Source organism: Piliocolobus tephrosceles, chromosome 10, assembly GCF_002776525.5.
Source record: "Piliocolobus tephrosceles isolate RC106 chromosome 10, ASM277652v3, whole genome shotgun sequence".
In the NCBI taxonomy this organism is placed as follows: domain Eukaryota; kingdom Metazoa; phylum Chordata; class Mammalia; order Primates; family Cercopithecidae; genus Piliocolobus; species Piliocolobus tephrosceles.
Window position 1 is genome coordinate 29,899,517 of NC_045443.1, and position 20,560 is coordinate 29,920,076.

At 39.6% G+C, this 20,560-nt stretch overlaps 1 protein-coding gene across 2 annotated transcripts in view; it reads right to left on the reverse strand.

Annotated features, from left to right (window-relative positions):
* The window catches only part of TMTC1 (transmembrane O-mannosyltransferase targeting cadherins 1), a 292,296-nt gene that overhangs the window by 102,252 nt on the left and 169,484 nt on the right, over positions 1-20,560 (reverse strand). For both annotated transcript variants that reach the window (XM_023209004.2, XM_023209003.2), the window contains one exon: positions 8,521-8,642. In XM_023209004.2, coding sequence (XP_023064772.1) covers positions 8,521-8,642 — 122 coding nt within the window. The remainder of the gene's footprint in view (positions 1-8,520; positions 8,643-20,560) is intronic.

Sequence of the window (20,560 nt, forward strand, 5' to 3'; positions counted from 1 at the left end):
TCCCAGGATGGAGTAGTTCATGCTGGCACAGCAACAGCACAGGCACAAACACATTCAAGTTGAAATCTTTTTAGTCTTATCCCATAGTATTCTGAAGTAGAACTTTAATCAAGTTTTGAACCCCTTTGTAGATTAATAAACCAGCAGAGAGTCTTTGACTGCTTGATATTAAGGCTTTGTCCCATTGAGGACTGGAGACATGGGGAGGAATAGCAAGAGGGGAAAACAGGAAAGCTTGACAGACTCAGCTTTCTTTTACATTGTGGTGAGTAACATGGAAGATACCATATTTAAGAACGTTAGAATACTTCACTGAGATTAAAAAAGGACTTCTTTAGTTTACTTTTCTGTATTTTTTTTTGAGATGGAGTCTCACTCTGTCACCCAGGCTGGAGTGCAGTGGCACCATCTCAGCTCACTGCAACCTCTACCTCCTGGGTTCAAGCAATTCTCCTGCCCCAACCTCCCAAGTAGCTGGGATTACAGGCATGTGCCACCACACCTGGATAATTTTTGTATTTTTAGTAGAGACAGGGTTTCACCATGCTGACCAGGCTGGTCTCGAACTCCTGATCTCAAGTGGTTCACCCTGCTCAGCCTCTCAAAGTGCTGAGATTACAGGCATGAGCCGCCATGTAATCCGGCTGACTTCACTTTTCGTTACCCAGACTTTGGATTTTGCCACAGATTCCCTTCCAATGGTATCATTAAGTTTTATTTCACTCTTTGTCTTCAGATCACATGGTGATCTCACATCATTGTCCCCTAGTGTAAAAATGCACAGCCTTTCTCCCTCACCTTTCATCACTCTTGCTATGAAAAGAGAATCATGTTTTAAGATGACCATAATAAAACTGCATCAAAAATGGATTCATGGCTGAAACTAAAGAATAACTGAGTGGACTTGGGTTATTTAGCCAACACATATGTCTACTTATACATAAGCAACACATCCTCACAAAGCTGGTGCATTGAGCTCTTAACTGAAAACTGCGCATCAACCTTTCTCCTAGGTTTTGAGTTGACTGGCTCATTGGCAAACCTACACTGCTTTTCCTGCCCCTCTACTGCATTGTACTATGAGACTTTCAAACAAAGAATGAAGCCATAAAACAAAAAGACTGAATATTGGGCTCTGCCTGGCTCCCAGGCTTTCTACTATTCTCGTGACTTGGCCTCGACAAAATCTAAAGTGACTTGTTATTTGTGGGTCAACTTCATCCCATCCTTACCAGTCATGGCTTTAGATAAAAGACTCAGCACCACTCACCCTCTGGGGCAGTCTGACTGTGGTCTGAGGCCCCTGCTTAGGTATTAGGCTTCAGCTCAGTCCCCAAGTCTCACCTCATGACTTTCTGTGTACAGACAAATATCTAACCTGTTTTCAGGGACTGCTGCCTCTCTTGGTAAGCCATCCGCAGTATCGCCTCTTGAAGAGAGCCATCTGACATTTCTTGTGTTGCCCTTCTCAGTGTCCAGGGCCTCATTTCCTCCTGATGTTACTAGTGGCTGTTTGTCCATGTGAACTTTTTTTTCTTTTCTTTTCTTTTTATTTATTTATTTTTTTTTGAGATGAGGTCTCACTATACTGCTCAGGCTGGTCTTGAACTCCTGAGCTCAAGCAATTCTCCTGCCTCAGCCTCCCAAAATGCTAGGATGACAGGTGTGAGCCACCTTGCCCGGCCAGTCCATGTGAACGTCTAAGCATCACCTGTTCCTGCTGCTTATGAGGATAGCCCACAACCTCCCAGTGGTTTCAGTGAAGGCTCCATACCAAGGCTTTCTGACCACTTTCTAGGGCCACTGTCAGGCCCTCCAGAGAGCCTGTCCCATGACAGATGGACTTCCTCCCTTTCCTGCCTCACCTCAGGGCACACATCTTCCCTTCTCCACTGGTCCATCCTAGTGAATCTGACCAGACACAGACAGACATGCCACAAAATGTTGGGGGGTGGGGTGGGGGAAAAGCAGTGCATAAAGCTTAAGAGGAAAAAAGCACCCTTTTTAGAGAGCTATTCTGAATCAGAAAACAGTAAAAATTTGGAGCGGCAAGGGACCTTAGAGATCATGTAGCAGAGGGGTTATAAAAATGTTCTGTTTCTAAAACCAGTAAAATTTCCGCCCAGAAAATGGGGGCGAATGGGGAAGAAGGAAGTGATGCAGGGTCATCTACCTCCTGCTGCTCTTACCATCATGACAAGAATACCAGAAATATGGGAAAGATAAAATTTTGTAGTTTGATAAAACTGCATATGTTTAGCTTTATGCAAAATTCACCAGATTGTCTTTCTTTCTCCTTTCACCCCATAGTTTATCTCCAAACCAGTGAAAACCAGCATTTGGGAACTACAGAACAAGGCCAACATTCTGGTTTTACAAATAGAAAAACAGTAATCTGACCCTATTCAATGATTCTTTCAAGATGGCTAGCCAGTGGGCAACAGACAGGGCTGCGTGGAGTCCCAGTTCAGCTTTCTTCCTATTGTATTTGCTAAAGCAAGTTTCTGTGATTTCTCTGTTTATATTAATATTTGGCAAAACTGACTCACTCTTTTCTAGCAACTCCAGAGAAGCATACAAATACACACAGATGGATCATGAGAAGGGATCCCCAAAATCAGGTAACAGAGGCAGTGTAACTTCAGAGGTAATTTTTCTCCTTTTGCATTCTGAGAAATAAATCCTACAGAATTGTTTCAATAGTAATCCATGTTAGACTGAAAGTTCCATTTTGAATTGAGAGATATGATTTCAAGACGGCATTCTGATAAAGATCGCACTAAATCTATAGATCACTCTGGGCATTTTAACAATATTGATTACTGCAATCCATGAACACAGGATATCTTTCCAATTTTTTCTTTCATTGAATTTGATTTCTCAAAAAAGTTGTATTTCTCACTGAATTTTTTCATTGAATTTTATTTCTTCTATTTCTTTCATTGATGTTTTATAGCTTTCAGTGTAGAGATCTTTTACTTCCTTGGTTAAATTCATTCCTAAGCATTTTTTTTTTTTTTTTTTTTTTTTGTAGCTATTGCAAATGGGATTGTTTTCTTTTTTAGACAGTTTGCTGTTAATGTATAGAATAGCTGCTGATTTTTGTAAGTTAATTTTGCATCCTGCAATGTTAATGAATTCATTTATTCTGTTTTTCAGTGGAGTTTTCAGGGTTTCCTATGTACATAAGTTTAATGTTGTCTGCAAACAAAGACAATTTAACTTCTTCCTTTCCAATGTGAATGCCTTTTATTTCTTTCTCAGTCATTCTTGATCAGTTATATCCCCAAATATTGTTTCTGCCTTCACTTATTCCCATTCATTCTTTTCCCCCTTCAACTCATTCAAGTCTTCCTAAAGTAGCACAGGAATTTGCTCTTTGGCACTGAAGTGAATAAATCATCTTTAATCTGGCATGTGAATGAATATTCAGTCACTTTCTGTAACTTTGAGAGCTGTCATCAACTACTTCTGCTTCATCAATTCTAAGAAATTTTAGTTGATTGTAGCAGTTTAATGTGGTTTTTATAAAACACAAAAAAAGATAGCCATAAAATTATATGCTTCTGCTGGGAAAAAAATGAAAGATCAAAATTTCTATAAAAGAATGATTTCAGCCCCAAACTCTCTTGCCTGTTCAAAAACGAGATCCGCAAAACTGGCTTTGTCACCAGAAGAAAAGATTATTCCAATTTCTTTTGGTGGTAAACTCTGACCCTGAAGCAATGCAATGCTAAGCAGATAGCCTATTTCTGTCCCTTTTATCCACAGATTTCAAAGTGCAAATGAGAGGAAGGTGATATTTCAGACCTTTTCTGGGTTGATATGGAGGAACAGAAGCCACAAGATTTAAGTGGCTTGTTCATTGTTAGGCATAAAGGCGGAGGATGGGAGAGCACTGTTGGTCTGACTCATTCTGCACTTTTCTTATAAAATGGTCACATCAGCCCTGTGGGATCGAAGGGACTCACCCGGGCTTCAGTGAGGTTGGACATGACTTCTGTGAAATTTATGTGTGAGCATCTAAAGCTAGGATTTGGCTTCATAATAGCTTGAAACAAACATTTGATGAGTAGAAAGTTCACCTTCCTCAGAAAGTTTACCAATTGAAACTTTGACTTCATTTTCCTATTATTCACTAAAGTTTCTGAGACAATACAGAGTTTTTGCATAAAAGTGATGATCTGTATTTTCAGGATGTCATTGAGAACACCATATATATGTATATGTATATGTATATGTGTGTGTATATATATGTATAGTATATGTATATGTGTGTGTATATATATACACGTATATGTGTGTGTGTGTGTGTGTGTATACATTTTTTTTTTCCCCCCTCAAAAGAGCCTGGATACTAACACTGTGGAAAAATGGCTATTTCTTGTCAAGGTCAGGATGGAAGGAGATTCATGAAGATATGATTCCTGTGTTAAAAAAAAAAAAGATTTGGGACATGTTCTTACCATTCTCAATGCCTATATGTAGGTTTATTAAATGGGACAGGCATTATCCAGTGTTCTGACACATCCACGGGATGCCTACAGCATCTGTAAAATCCTCTGTGGCTCTGGGGAAGATTTCAGATACTCTTAGCTCAACTGTTTGTCATTCTCCATTGAGACAGGAGCAGCTCATCACTGGTAGGTAAAATCTATTCCTAGTCCCCCGTTTTCAAAGAAAACTGTGAATATTTATAAAATGGCTTGATGAAGTCATCAGAGACTCTCTAAAGCCACAATACAGAAGTTTCCTTACCCAGACTTTAATTTCCAACTCATCCTGGACCACCTCAATTGCACAATTTTATATATCAGTGGAATCCAGGGCCAAAAGGAACACAGCTCCCTTGCAGTTTTAGTTACAATGATGACTGTGAAGAAAGATGGATTCATTAGAGGTACAGCATTCCATTCAAATATTCCTAAGATTCCTCTGGTGTCAGTCTCCCGAAATCCAAGTTAAACTCTCAAATGAGGTCAGGACTGTAAACCTGGCTGAGTGACCTGACCCTTTCATCAGTCCCCAGACCACCTGTAAGGGGCAGGAAAGCACCTCCACCCTCTGCTTAGGTGGCTCTGGCATCTGCTGAGATGGCACCTCTGGAGGGGGAAAGTAGCCTGGCTAGGCATAGTAATGGTATGTGTTAGTCCAGGATTTACTAAGCCGTAAAGAGAAACACTCAGAAAAAGGTGACTTAGTGACAATGCTGCAAGGCATAGATGTAGGAACAGTCATCTTTTTAATGAAAACTGGTTTACTGAAATTTATTTTGGGTGCCTCTTTACTGAATTTGCAAATGAAGCAAAACCAAGATTGGTTCCATGAGGCAGGCACTTGCTGTTGGTAGTATTGATGCTTTCTTTGTATTCAGCACTTTTATTTTAACCCAAATCAGCTTATTCCTAGAGGAAAAGGGGCATTTTATTCCTAGGAAAAAATAAACTGGAGTCATAGAAAGGTCTATTTAAGATACAGCAGCCTGGGAAGAGCCGGAGCTGGCATGATTCTGGGGGTTGGAGGACATACTGCCCGGGCAAGAGGAACCCCTTACAATAAGATACCCCACAAAGGGCTGGCGACAATACTATGAGCTTCCATAACATTTACCTAAGGTCTCTTCCAGAAGAATCAAATTTAAATGTCTACTTAAAAATTCCAGCCCTGGCCGGGCGCGGTGGCTCACGCCTGTAATCCCAGCACTTTGGGAGGCCGAGGCGGGTGGATCACAAGGTCAGGAGATTGAGACTATCCTGGCTAACATGGTGAAACCCCGTCTCTACTAAAAATGCCAAAAATTAGCCAGGCGTGGTGGCAGGTGCCTGTAGTCCCAGCTACTTGGGAGGCTGAGGCAGGAGAATGGCGTCAACCCGGGAGGCGGAGCTTGCAGTGAGCCGAGATCGAGCCACTGAACTCCAGCCTGGGCGACTGAGCGAGACTCTGTCTCAAAAAAAGAAAAAAAAAAAAATTCCAGCCCTTCACACTGCCTTTATTTCCTCACAAATTATTCTCCTGTATCTACACTAGATGACACTTAGCTGAGCTTACAAATCTTTGTCACCCAAATCTTTGTCACCCAGAACCCCAAGCTCCTGAAGAACTAGATATTAGGGCTCTTAGAAGTATGGAAGCTTGATTACCACGTGAGTTGAGTTGAAAGTCCTTCACTATGTTTAGATTTTCTTCTTATTTTGTAATTGAGAAGAACACTAAGATGTTCCTATTGGGGAAGCAACATAGTCTGGAAGGTAGTAGACCAGGATGTGTGTTCCAGCTCTGCCACTCATCAGCTATACCAATTGGGGCAAGTTAACTAACCTCTCAGAGCCCAAGTTTTATTTTTATAAAATGGCAATAATGTTATCAGCTACCTCAGGGAACTGATATCAACAATAAAAATACTTAGTATTTATTGCCCATATATAATGCAAAATACTTTCAAAGTTTTATATATAATGATCTCATGTTTTTAAATTTATTTTTTCTGAGACAGGGTCTGGTTCTGTCACTCAGGCTGGAGTGCAGAGGCACAATCATGGTTCTGTCACCGAGGCTGGAGTGCAGTGGCACGATCATGGTTCACTACATCCTCAACCTTCTGGGCTCAAGAGATCCCCCACCTTAGTCTCCCGAGTAGCTGGGACCACAGGCACTTCCCACCACATCTGGATAATTTTTTGTATCTTTTGTAGAGACAGGGTCTCACCATGTTGCCCAGGCTGGCCTCAAACTCCTGGGCTCAAGTGATCTACAGGCATCAGCCTTCCAAAGTGCTGGGGCATGAGCTACTGCAGCCGGCCCTATAATGATTTCATTTGATGATCACAATATGTCATTGAGTTGGGTGCCATTACTATTCCCATTTTATACAGATAAGAAAACAAGCTTAGGGGAATCATGATCATGTTTAAGCCAGAATTTGAATGCAGGCCCTCTGACTTCAGGGGCAGGCTGTGACCCACTACTACAGTGTGAATTACTTGACATAAAGAATATAACATGCTTAGAATAGTGACTGAAATATAACAAATATGCAATAAAAGTTTCAATGTAATTAATGATAAAATAGCATTAATGAATACAATAGTATTTATAAAATATTAAGACCTATTAAATGCTTAATGTGAGATATTCCATTTTGTTAATTGGCAGTTAACTCTTTGAGCGCAGACACTGAGATTCACTTATTTTTATAGCTTTAGATTTTAGTAGAGCATTTACGGCAGAGGGGCTGTATGAATATCTATCAAATGAATCATCAGTACTACAAAGAAAAGCTAAGATATATTCAACTGGTCTAAGCAAAAACATATCTAGAACACAGATTGATGCCACTTTTTGGCCTTCTATACTACAGGTATATTCCTTATTATTGGCAAGCCTTCACAAGACTCTTATCTTAAACCGTGTAGAATATAAAGAATTGTGTTGTATTTTTGTTCTTATTGAATAGTATTTATCAAGCACTCATCTCCTTCCCAAATTGGGCTGAAGACACAGTAAACGATTAAGGGCTGCTTTCCCCTTAACTGAGTCAAAACCACATGCTGCAGTCTTAAGAAAGCTGTTAGGTATTTGGTTTGAAGGAATCAAAGATTATGAAATTCATTTCTAATGATAAGTGTTTTAAAATTTCTAGTACAATATCGTAAATAAAAAATACTCATTTCCTCATAATATTTTGGTTTATGATACTACCTTTTAGGGAAGCTCATACTCATAGAAGAAGAATGAGATTTCCTAAAAGGCAATATCATAAACCAAAATGTTAATTTTAGCATGTTTACTAAAATCTCCACTGTAAAAATGAGAAAATCTGGGAGCAAAAAAAGCTTTGTGTCTTGTTCAAGGTGAGTCAACCAATAAATGGTGGAACCAAGACTTGGTCTCCTGATTCAGTGACATTTTCAAGCATCTGAAAAGAAAAGTGGCCTTGGAACAATGACATTTGAATAAGACAAGAGAACAGACAAGCTTCAGAACAGTTCAAACATTCAGAGCTAAGTGGCATTATGTAATCACACACATTTGAATGTCCTTTCTAATTTTTTAAACGTTGTTCTTTTCCCAAGGACAAATTTTCTTGAGATTGCTTCCATTTTTAAATTGAAAAAAGAGCAAATGAAAGAAGTTAACTGCAATCATGCTACTGAACATCATACTTTCATGCAAGTCAAAAAGTATTTCTAGAAAAGTATTATAATTATGTTTAATAACACACATTTAGACATAGATGCAGTGATAAATGATTACTACTAAAATCCTGAATATATTCAAGTCAATATTTCACATTTAAACTATAAAGTTTGCAACTGAAGGTAAACCACTGTAAACAAGAGTACATGTGTGGACATTTGCTCTCATCCAACCTTCTATGTGGCTGTTTTTAAAGCTGAAGTAATAACATCCCTTGTCCCATGAGGATCTAATGGTCTGCACATAAAAGACTGTCTCTCTTGAACTATCAATGCTGGTGACAGAGGGCAGGTCTCATAGGAGGAAGTCACGTGCAATAGTTACCTAGGCATGTAAAGGACTCTCTCCGCCACCACAAAACCCACCCTGAAGAAGAGATTGCTGGCTGGAATGAACGGGAACACCAGGAACAACAAGCCGACTAAAACCTCCTTGTGCTCCAGTCTCTGAAACACACAATAGTGAAGGATACATTAACTTCTGTTGAATTCCACATCAGGCAGCATTTAACCATCTCCTTCATTTTCAGGTTCTCAATGAAGAAATGAATAAATTAGACCAATATAAACCTATTGACCGGTGTGCTGAATTTAACAGAGAAAGCCAACAGGCTAAAATGGCTGGTGTGTCAAAACACACACATGTACCCCGACACACATTTGCCACCCAGAAACGTGGATATTGGCACAATACAGTCAGTGACCACTATTTGTTGTTTAGGGCTGGCTTTGGAGCAACCCTGCTTCTGGGTTCTGGCTCCATTCAGAAACCCTGTCTTTCCAGACACCCTATTCTCAAAGAGCAAAGAAGCTGGCTAAAATCAAACACAGTAAGGCACTGCAGAGAATTTAATTATTTCTTCCCAAAATATAATGTATTTTCTTTAAAAAATTCACCAGGAGAAGCAAAGTTTAACATCAAGAAAATCAAATACTAATGATAAAATTTGGGACACCAATAGAGAGAGAATTATTTGAATTGTAGCATACCTTCACACCTCTCAAATTAGGCTGGCAAGCAAGTTATTTACTCCATCAATTTTTTTGAATAAAAAATCATTATAATAATTCATTAAATTGACAAAGAACTTCCTCTGTTATTATATATATTTATTTGCAAAGATTGTTCTGTCACAATTAACAGAAAAAAAACTTGTGTTTATTACTGATAATATGTTGCAATGACATTGTAAAAACTCATTTGTATTTCCATGTGTACTTATGGTATAGACATATTTGAAGAGAATTATATTTAAAACAGATCTTAATGTACTGGAGAATATGTATTTTTTAAGTTTAAGAATAAAACCAAATAGACTGTCCATATTTCAACTTGTAATGTTTCCTTTAAGCATTTTAAAGTCTATTACATTTAATAATTGGAAAAGAATAAGTAAAAGAATTTCATAAATATAAATAAAATTCCCTAATAAAAGCTACAAATAGTTTAACTATACAAAGTATAAAGATTTTAAACATCTTGAGATACTTGTCACCTTGATGTTATTAAAATCGTTGTTTTACTGACTGAAACATATAGGGTAATATAATTTCTGAGAGTGATTCCATATGATTGGACAGTTGCCCTTAAATAATTAATGGGTCTATAAGTAATGATCTCATTTTGACCTAAAGGAACCAGAATTTAAAGGAAAAAAAAAAAATAGATTATGCAACAAACCTTCAACTCATGATCTACCAAAACTGAGCAAAACGGGTAAAGAAAAAAAGAACGAATTCATTTTATTTAAAAGCTGCAAGCTAACTTTCTAATTTTGACTATACTTTGAGTTTAGAAAGTACACTTCAATTTGAGAATTTAAACTGTATAGTTTATTTATTTGTTTACATTTAAATTTTTATTTTCAATTTGGGGTACATGTGCAGGTTTACTACAAGGGTATATTATGTGATGCTGAGGCTTAGGCTTCTATTATTTCTGTCACCCAGAGAGTGAATATAATACCCAATAGGAAGTTTTTCAGCCCTTGCCTCCCTATCCCCTCTCTCCTTTTGGAGTCTCCAAAGTCTATTGTTCCCATCTTTATGTCTGTCTGTACCCAAGGTTTAGCTCCCACTTATAAGTGAGAATATGTGGTATTTGGTTTTCTGTTTCTGTGTTAATTTGCTCAGGATAATGGCCTCTAATGGCCTCCATGTTGCAGTAAAAGACATGATTTTGTTCTTTTTTATGGCTACTTAGTATTACATGGTGCATATGTACTACAATTTCCTTATCCAATCCACTGTTGATGAGCATCTAGGTTGATTCCATGTCTTTGCTATTGTGAAAAGTGCTGTGATAAACATGTTAATGCAGACATCTTTTTGGTAGAATGATTTTCCTTTGGGCATATACCCAGTAGTGGGATTGCTGGGTTGAATGGTAGTTCTATTTTTAATTTAATGAAAAATCCCCAAACTTATTTTTTATTTATTTATTTATTTATTTATTTATTTATTTATTTATTATTTTTTATTTTTTTATTATACTTTAAGTTCTAGGGTACATGTGCATAATGTGCAGGTTTGTTACATATGTATACTTGTGCCATGTTGGTGTGCTGCACCCATCAACTCGTCAGCACCCATCAATTCATCATTTATATCAGGTATAACTCCCAATGCAATCCCTCCCCCCTCCCCCCTCCCCATGATAGGCCCCGGTGTGTGAGGTTCCCCTTCCCCAGTCCAAGTGATCTCATTGTTCAGTTCCTACCTATGAGTGAGAACATGCGGTGTTTGGTTTTCTGTTCTTGTGATAGTTTGCTGCAGTGGCTGAACTAATTTTCATTCCCACCAACACTATATAAGCATTACCTTAAAGTACATAATTTTTAAAAATCTTCACAAGAATCCTGCATATCAAGAGCAAGTATTTCTTCTTATAATTGAAAACAGATCCCAAAGAACCAGTGTCTTGTCAAATGTTCCTCATTTACTCTGAGCTTGTTATTGAGTAGTATGTTGCTATCCCCTTTTTATAGGTGCACTTTTATAGAGATAGTTGATCACTTCTTTTGATGCTTCGAAAGCTAAAATACCTTTTACAAAATTATTCACATGTCTTCCCAAAGAAGTTTCTAAAGAGAATGTAATACACCCTAGTAATTCATCCTAAGAATTAAGAGTGCAGGTATAGACAGAACAATGATCAGGCTGTTATCCATGTTCCTAGATACCGTTTTACCCAGCGAGCCAGCTCACGGCCCCTCATCAAGGTTATTGGGAAACAGCCCTCACTGGGGATCTGAAAGAGGCTTCTCTTTATATCCCCAGCATCACACCTTCTTACCCTTCCAAGCAAGGCACCTTCCTCACTATGGTGTGTGTTCACTTCTTTTTTTTTTTTTTTTTTTTTTTTGAGACTGAGTCTGGCTCTTTTACCCAGGTTGGACCAGGTTGGAAGGCGCCTTCATCTCAGTCATGGGTGTCAGCTGGGAGCACAGCCAACCTCCCTGCCTTCCCCTCACTCACCGAGACCTGTAGTGAGCAGGATGCCCATGGCACTGATCACTGTGGGGGATGTGGAGATGGGGGGAAAAGTCAAGGAGCAATCAGCCTCCCCCAGAAGTCTGATGTGCACATGGAAAAGCCACAGGGCTGTGTGTTCATCTGTTCCTCCACCAGGTTCTTCAGACACCAGCACAGTCTTTATTTCCTTCATGACATCATTCTAGTTGTAATTACGTGTGTAACTGGGTGTTTACTGCCTTTATTGTCTGTCTGCCTCACCAGAATGTGAGCTCCATGAGCACAGAGCACTTGTCACTTGTGTTCACTGGCGCACGACTTGTGCTTAGCTCAGTTCCCAGTGTGAGTATTTGCTGAATAGATCAATTAAGTGAATAAATGTATCAGGCAGTATACAGAGGAAAAAACTGGGTAGAAGAAGGGGAGCAGGCAGAGAGGGCTTTTTGGTGGAGGTGACATCTGGGCTTGAAATATCAATAAATGTTTACAAGGAAGACAAGTTTGGGAGTGAGGGGTGGTCACAGCTAGACACATTCTTGGGAGAAGATATGTAATGTACAAAGCACGGAATAAGACTGGACATGTCAGCAGGTGGCAGATAATGAGTGTTTTGCACATTTTGCTATGGAACTGACCTTCACCTAAAGGCAGTGACTAAAGGGTCCCTTATGCATAGAAAGAAAAGTGAGTGAGTGTTCAGGGTCCACGTCCAGACTCAGGTAGTGACCCTGCCACTGATACACCAATGGTACTTGGACAGGCAATATTATCCCTTCCATCCTCAAGGTACCTCAACTATAAAGGGAGGCAAGTATGCCTGAGCGTTGAATGCAGTTGAGTCATTACAAAGATGTCTTGAGAACCTGAAGTCCATTTTTTGGGAGTTGTGAGCTGTGAGCTTACACATAGCCTGCCACCCTATCCTGCTAATCTTGTGGGGTGTTTTCCTTCGTTTTAAAACAGGAAATTGAAGACAGTGGCACAGTGCCTAAACTCAATAAAGTTTCATTATTTTATTTCATTTGGAGAAAATTAACACTCATGAAAAAATTTCTATTTTCAAATTAAATGGATGACAGTACTCTTTGTCTTTCCTCATCCCCATTCAGTCGAGAGAGATTAAAAATATTCAAGAACAACATACTTATTTGAATAACAAGTCAATCTGCCAAGCAGAGAGTTGTAAAGTTGGGAAAAAAGTGCTTCATGGACATGGCTAAATTTTCTAGAATGAGACAGACTGGGAGGGAACCCGATTCTATATCCCGTGGATCACTGATGTGACAAAATTGGCTAAATAATTTGTAGCTTCTTTTAACCCACTAGATTCAGATGACACCCTAACAAAGTACGAGGAGAAAAAAAGAGGAAATTCATGGCATTTTCCAAAGTACACATGGGCATTCCTTTTTAGCACAAAGAACAGAGGGAAATTCACTTATTCCCAAAGATACTAGGGAGGGAAGAGACACGAGAATTAGGACAGCAAATAATACAGCCATTATAATACATGACATTTTATTAACTGCAACTTCAGACAAAATAATTCACTTCTCTGAGCTTTAATTTGGTGATAAACTAGACAAAAGAAAAGGAATTGATACCTATATACCTGTTATATCTGTAGGAAAAATGTGTGACAGATTTGCTATTATAGGTGTTAGGTTTGATTTTTCTTTTCTGGTTGGGAAGAAGAGAGAAAAGCATCCCCCTGAGCTGAAAGGAGGTGAAAATCCTGTCTTAACACCCAGCCGGGGGTGCTGAGAGGGTCGCTCGGCCACCATCGGCACAAACACACATCAGGCCAAGCAGCTGAGGGAAGAGCAGGGCTTTTCTCGGAGTGGTAAATTGCCTCAGAGGAAATCCAGCTACTGAACCTGTCTGGCCTAATAGCTTCTGGTTTATCCCCTCCTCTTCATACTTTCAGTTCATCTTTCAAAGTGCAGTTCACAGACAAAGACACGCGCGCGTGCGTGTGCGCACACACACTTTGATACACATGTATGCACCCTGGCCAGCAGTGTGTGGGTGTTAATAAAAACAGGGTTCCTTCCTGCCCAGTTCAACACAGAGGATACACACTGCAGGCTGTTCCCTTCCAGAGAGGTGGAAAATAGGCTTATTATAGTAATTATTGTCATTATTACTATTTTTTTCTCACCTCTAACCAAGTTTCAGAGAAATGGTACACTGCATTTAGGGCACAAGTGTGTTCACATGATTCTAAGTATTGCACAGCTATATTTCAATCCTAAGGATTTATGTGGCAGTCCTAGGATCTAGCTGTCTGCCTCCAATTTATCAATCCATGGGGAAGCTGATGACAGTAAAGCTCCCCTCTTCAGCCCTGGGGTTAAGGCATTTGCCGGGATGACAGCTAGTATGGCTGAACACTTACTAGGCTCTCCTTTTTATATCTGTTTTTGGGTCTACTTCCTCTGTCAGACTATGGATTCCTTGATGGTAGTCACCAATGCATATTTAAATTTATCTAGATTCCTGGCACAACACCCCTACTGCTATCTACAGGAAACGTAACTGTCAGCCTCCATTTGAGCAAATCCAGGTCTCAGGTTTATTTAAAATATTGTGAACTTTGAATCCACAAAAGCCCTTACGTTTACTGAGGCTATCAAGTTTGAAGATAATACAGACTGCATCTGATGGATAGGAAACTGACTTCATCTTCAACATTCTAACTCAGAAGCCAAGAAGAACGCTTTCAAGACCAGCATGGGCCATGCAAAGCTAGAGGAACAGAAAGCGCCTGGCTGTTTTTGGATAACTGGATTCTGCCTGAGCTCTGCACAAATGCACCTTTATCTCACTCCCTCTGGGAAGCTGCACTGAGCCCTAAGCTGCCCTGTTGCCTACCTGGATTTCACTGCTGTGTCTGCTTTCATTTAAATTTTAATAGCCTCTCCTACCTCCAACTCTGGCAGTGGCCAGGCTCACCTATCTACAGGCACAGCTTCCGTTGGATTTCTCTCCATGGCGACAGCTCTCAGCAGGTGCTGGGTGGCTGCTCCCCCCCTCCACCCCTTCAAGCCATCTGGTAGGTGTCACCATTGCATGTGGCTTCTCTAATACTACCCATATCATTGCACATGGTCCTTTCATAAACTCTCTTCAATCACCTTACTGACCGCACCATGTGTTTCCTGCCAGGACTCTGATGGATTGACCAGCAGAGTGAGAACATGGGGATAGGGGAGAACTGTGGACTCCAAAAAAGGATCAGAGCTCGGGCTGGTGTGAGCTGCTAGGAGCCGGCTCCAGCACACCCCTGGCTTGGTCCTGTACATTACGCTCTTTGCATTATGTTTCAGCCCTTGAGCAAAGCACCCTGTTTAAGGCCACTGAGGCTATAAAAAATTTTAAATGTTATATCGAAATAGTAAAGACCAACGTCAATCTGAGAGAGCTCTGTTATCTGGCAAATGGGGTTTAAACCAATCTCTCAGTAGCTGCAGAAGAGGAAGTTTTGAGTGTTTACTGCTATGACAATGATTAAATGCAACAGACCACTTCTTATGACTCAAACAAGATCTAGAATTTGAGCTCCATCACTGTAATGTGGGGACAAAGGGAATCCTGCGGCAGTCTTGTGGGTAAAAAGAGTAAGGAAAGTTAAAGCCGATTCTCAGAGCCTGTTACAGCAGCCACACACCTTGGTGAGAGGGACCCTGATTCAGGCCCCAGTGGTCACAAGGCCACACTGTGAGACGTTTAGGGACAGTCTTCCTGTGACATGAGCACAGCCCACATCTGAAATGTAGATATGGAAAGGTGCCATTTACATTTTTTTCCTCTTGTCTGAAAATAATATGATACACTGAGTTGGGACAGAAAATGGCTCAGGTTCGGGATCTCAACAGTAGAGCTGCCAGCTCACACTCTCTAGTTGGCTCAGGCTGGTGATATCATTTCCTCACTTTCATGAGCTCTAAAATTTACTCATAAATGCACAGGGAGTAAATTTTTAAAAGGGGAAATGAATGAAGAAATTATACGCCCTCAGAGACAAAAGTAGACTTGTATATTTCATGTCTTCCCCAAGCCAATTTAAACACTGCTTTTTCCCATGCCAAACCTTCTTTGCCAAGAGGCACTGCCAGATGCACTAATGAACAGAGCACCGAAGGCCGATTAAAATCAGAGGATTTATAAACTGACATTTTAGATTTCTGGTCTTTGGTTCTGAACTTGATTTTTTTTTCTTTTATTTTTTTTTTTTTTTTTTTTTTGCACAGCCTTTTGTTTGATTTGTTTTTAATCAACAGTCTGATCCTTCTTGCAAACACCAGTTCCTGAGATTAAAACGTCTTATCTCACAACAGCAATTACCTTTCAGAGTTAAGTGAAGAAGAATCATGAAGTTCTCATATTGCTTTACTCTAATTGAGAATAAACTAATTCCTAACTTTACTTGGAAATGTAAGTTATATTCTGCTTAAGTGTGTATTTAAGTGTTTAAAAAATAAAAGCAAAAAACTTTTAGAAGATGCTTTATTGAAAAATATCAGTCCAGTGCAAAAATTTCTATTCACTTTAAATTAAGCAAGCACTAGTGAGGAGATAAGGGAATTAAGTAAATTAGAAAAATGTTGGTGAAGAAATATTCTCCTGATTAGAATGCAATTGTTACAGGAATTTATGATGACATAGAAAAAGTCAGAAATGAACTTTCTTCATTTCTGTGGTTGTGAACAAAAATGGAAAAGGCATTAGAAAGCTATGCATTGAATTTAAAAAGTGTGACGAAGACTAGAGAGATGGAGGAGAGCTGTAAGCCAAGACATCTTCTAAAGTCTGGTTTAACTTATAAATTATTATATGTGTGCTTCACACAGATGGGGCAGGGGGCCACCCAGTAAGTTGCAAGTGGTACAGGATGGAGGAAAAACAAATATCTTTCCGGCACATACCATATGCCAGACACTTGACTTAAATGGGCCCACTGAAATCTCATGATAATATTACAAAGTAGGTATAGTTATCCCCATTGTTGTAGGTGAGGAAATTGAGGGCCACAGAGCATGAGAGACTTCTCTTAGTTGATCCAATCAGTAAGAAGCAAGGGTTTCAAACTGAGGTCTCAGTCACTCCAAAGCCTGCCCTCTTTCCACAGTCCAGGTGACTTTGGTATCCAAAGTTAATGCTAAGTGTGGGGAGAAATTTCAGCTTTCTCTACCATCTGATTTCATAGCAGAAACACTGACAGCAGATACATCCCAGCAACTGGAGGTGGCCAAGTGAGACCCTGCTGAGGACCTCTAACAGAGGGTGCCACTGGTTTACTTTGCCAGATAAATGCAAGCACAAGATTGCATTCTACACTCTACAGGGATGCAACAGGATCTATGGCACAGAAGACATATTTCTTGTCAAGTACTCTGAATGCATGTGTGAATGGTTTGAAACAGTTCATCCACTCATCTTAAAAAAAAAAAAATTGTAAAGGTTGAAGTGCAGTGGTGCAATCTCAGCTCACTGCAACCTCCACCTCCTGGGTTCAAGCAATTCTCCCATCTCAGCCTCCCGAGTTGGGATTACAGATGTGTGCCATCATGCCCGACTAATTTTTGTATTTTTTTAGTAGGGACAAGTTTCCACCATGTTGGCCAGGCTGGTCATGAACTCCTGACCTCAAGTGATCTGCCTTGCTCGGCCTCCCAAAGTGCTGGGATTACGGGCATGAGCCACTGCACCTGGCCTCATCCACTCATCTTGACACCCATCATCTGAAAGAATGGACCTATACATGTCCTCTGATCACAGTGGGATAAAACATAATTTATTTGACTGATCTTAGTTACTGATTTGTAAGTCGATATTATATCTGAGAGAACTTGAAGGGAGGTCAATAATCACTTCTGACATACGACATCAAACACTGCAATGAAACTGCCCTTCTTTAGTAAGGAAAGTGAAGGAGCATCCACATTCTAGTGACCACAGGGGTTCAATGAATAAGCTAAGTGAACAGGAAAGTGGGTCAAAGACCTTCTAAATTTTAAATCTACACACATTCCTAACTTGTTATCGTTCTAAGCTTCTCTCTGTAATATTCCACTGTTTGTGACGAATTTTTCAGGAATATAACACTGTGATCATCACTTCATCTTGTAACATACCTGTTCTAGTTTTACTCAGGCAGATGGATTTGGAAAATTAAGAGTGATTCTGCTCTAAGAGATATATGTCCATGTGCACTGAGATCAAAGCGAGTGGAGTGACTCAGGAGAAAGGGGAGCTTGAGTGAGGTATACTTAGGACCCCCATCTGACACCCATGACTTCAGAGGGAGGCCGGGGCCTGAGGTGCACTAGATGGGTGACTGTGAGAACCAAGAGAGAACATCGGGGTAAAAGCTCAGCCATGTACTGGGAACCTGTCTGGAGTAGTGGGTGGAGAGAGATAGCCAACTGCATAGGTGTCAGGGCTTTGAAGCATCATGCTTAGACCACATCCAGTTTTGACTGGCAAAATGGAGATGACTGTGGCACAAGTAATGCCACAGAATTCTAGGTCAAGAACTCTAACTTCATAAGGGGACCCAGTGCGGAAGAGAGATAGGAGCGCTAAATCATTTTATTCCCTCTCTAAGGATTCAAGTAAGAACCAAGATGTATTTAAACATACAATAAAGCCATGAATGAATCTAGCTTTGATGAAATGGAGGAAAGAAAGGAAAAGGATAAATCAGATACATTTTCATAAACCATTTTGTTCCTAGGAAACTAGGAAATATCCGTGCCTGGGAGAAGTGGTTCTCTACCTATGACTATAGCTCAGATGTTTCTGTTAAGAAGATATCCCTCAGGCAAAGTCTTCTAAAGCAGGATGATCACTTCTTTTCTGTTAAGAAAGTGACAAAATGTTTCACTTTTTCACAAAGCAAGTCACACTCACCAAAATGCATGATTCATCTATCCACTTGGAATTGTCATAAAGAAGACAGTCCCTTTGTTCTATAATCTAAAATTAATAAGGAGAAAGAGCCATAAAAAAGTACACATAGCCTCACTCTCCTAGAGAAGATCCAAATGTTTTAGAGCAGCACTTCCTAAAGATAATCATCCATCCTACTTTATCAAACTACAGAGATATGTTTGGTTTACTTCAAGCATATTACACATGAATGTAACAAGAAGTGTAGTAAGTCTCCTCTTAAGAGGTAAAAGAAAGAGGAAAAAAAGATGAGATTTGCTTGCATGATTGAACTTCTAGATGAATTACTATTCATGGTAGAGTTGATTCCTGTTATCTGTTAATGTATCCATCCAAAATCAAAATATCTTCTATAATCAAAACATGTTGCATCTCACTGGACAAGACCCACACCCCTGCTTCTGAAACGTATGGTCCTAAAAGCCTGATGGATCATTTTGTTTCCACAAAGATGGTTAAAAGGCTCTTTTCACAAATAACTGACCTGATGGAATAACTATCTTCCTTCACTTTGAACTGTGTTTTCAAACAGCCTACCTGCCACAGCTTAAAAGGGCGAATTTAATGGACTAATGAAATGTGGCACAGGATGGAAACAAAGGTCCCTATGTTTGGAAATGGTATCAAATGCTTGTAATTTTCTGAGTTCAGACATGCACACACCTGTCTTCATCATTTCAGAGCATGGGAGATGCATGCATAAAAAGACTGATGATGTTCACCAAATCACAACAGCTCAAAGATCTCAAGTGTATATAAAAGAGAAGAAGGTTTACATGATCTATATGAGGCTTGACATACAGATAAAAGAAAGAACTTAATTCAACAGTCACTAGCTGGGAGTTATATTTTTCTTGAAAAAATCTCACAAGGGAGTAGAAAATAAAATGTTTTAGACAAAGAACTAACTTGTTTCCTCAACAAGCCTTGGCATTAAATTATTCCCCAAGTGAAGACATTGTCATTGTGAGGACGAAAATCTATAATAGGCAGAAAAACAGGGCTCACTGGCCAAAGTCACCCAAAGCAGAAGGAATTGTGGTGGACTGGAATGGAGAGAATTTTCAAACCAATGCCACGGAAGCTGCCATTCATAAATGCTCTTCCCAATTAATCGCTTTTTCATACCAAATGCCAGAGTCCTGGGTTATAAGCTAACAGGGCCAATTTGGCCATTTAAAGTTGCCAGGTTCTTCTGTAAATACCGGTGGCCTCTGGCAATTGAAAGCAGATGGGATACAAAAATGAGAGCAAGTCTGAGAAGAAGTTCTGTTAAAAGTGCAGCCATTTTTTAGCAGTCACACACTGGCTTCTCAGGAAGCTCCAGGAAGTCCTTTCTCTGTCCTCCAGCTCTCCTGTAAGAACCTTCCATGAAAGGTTCCCGCTGAGGTGAATGTAACAATGTCCTGAGGCAGCCACATCTCACTTTCTACTTAGATAAGGTCAACAAAACTCCATCAAGTGCCTTCTTTTAAATCATGTTAAGCAGGTGAAGACGTAAGTTTTTAACTTATTTCAGTTAAAAGAAAAAAAAACACATGTGGAGAGAGATATATGGTACTACTTTGGTCTTGCTTTGGAAGCTGCCACTTATTAATAATATACCAATGAAGGAGCTCTTCTAGGTGAAACTTGCCTCCCTAAACTGTAACATTTCATGAATGGCCTTGCAGGGTTCCTCATCCATCAAGATTCCCAGCAGTCACCGACACTGTTGTATCAAACATCTATATACACATTTCTAATTTCTACTTACAGCCTCCATAGAATGAAAAATATAATTGGTTTCAAGGTCTTACGTTACTGTTGCCTTGTTGGAAACTATAACTTTAAAAGGAAAAGGAATGCTTTTTCAGGTGGTATTGCTAAAAGGGTAATAATATGAAAATGTTTTTGTTGATGCTGGGGTGGCAGTTGTTTTTAGAGGTACAAAGAAG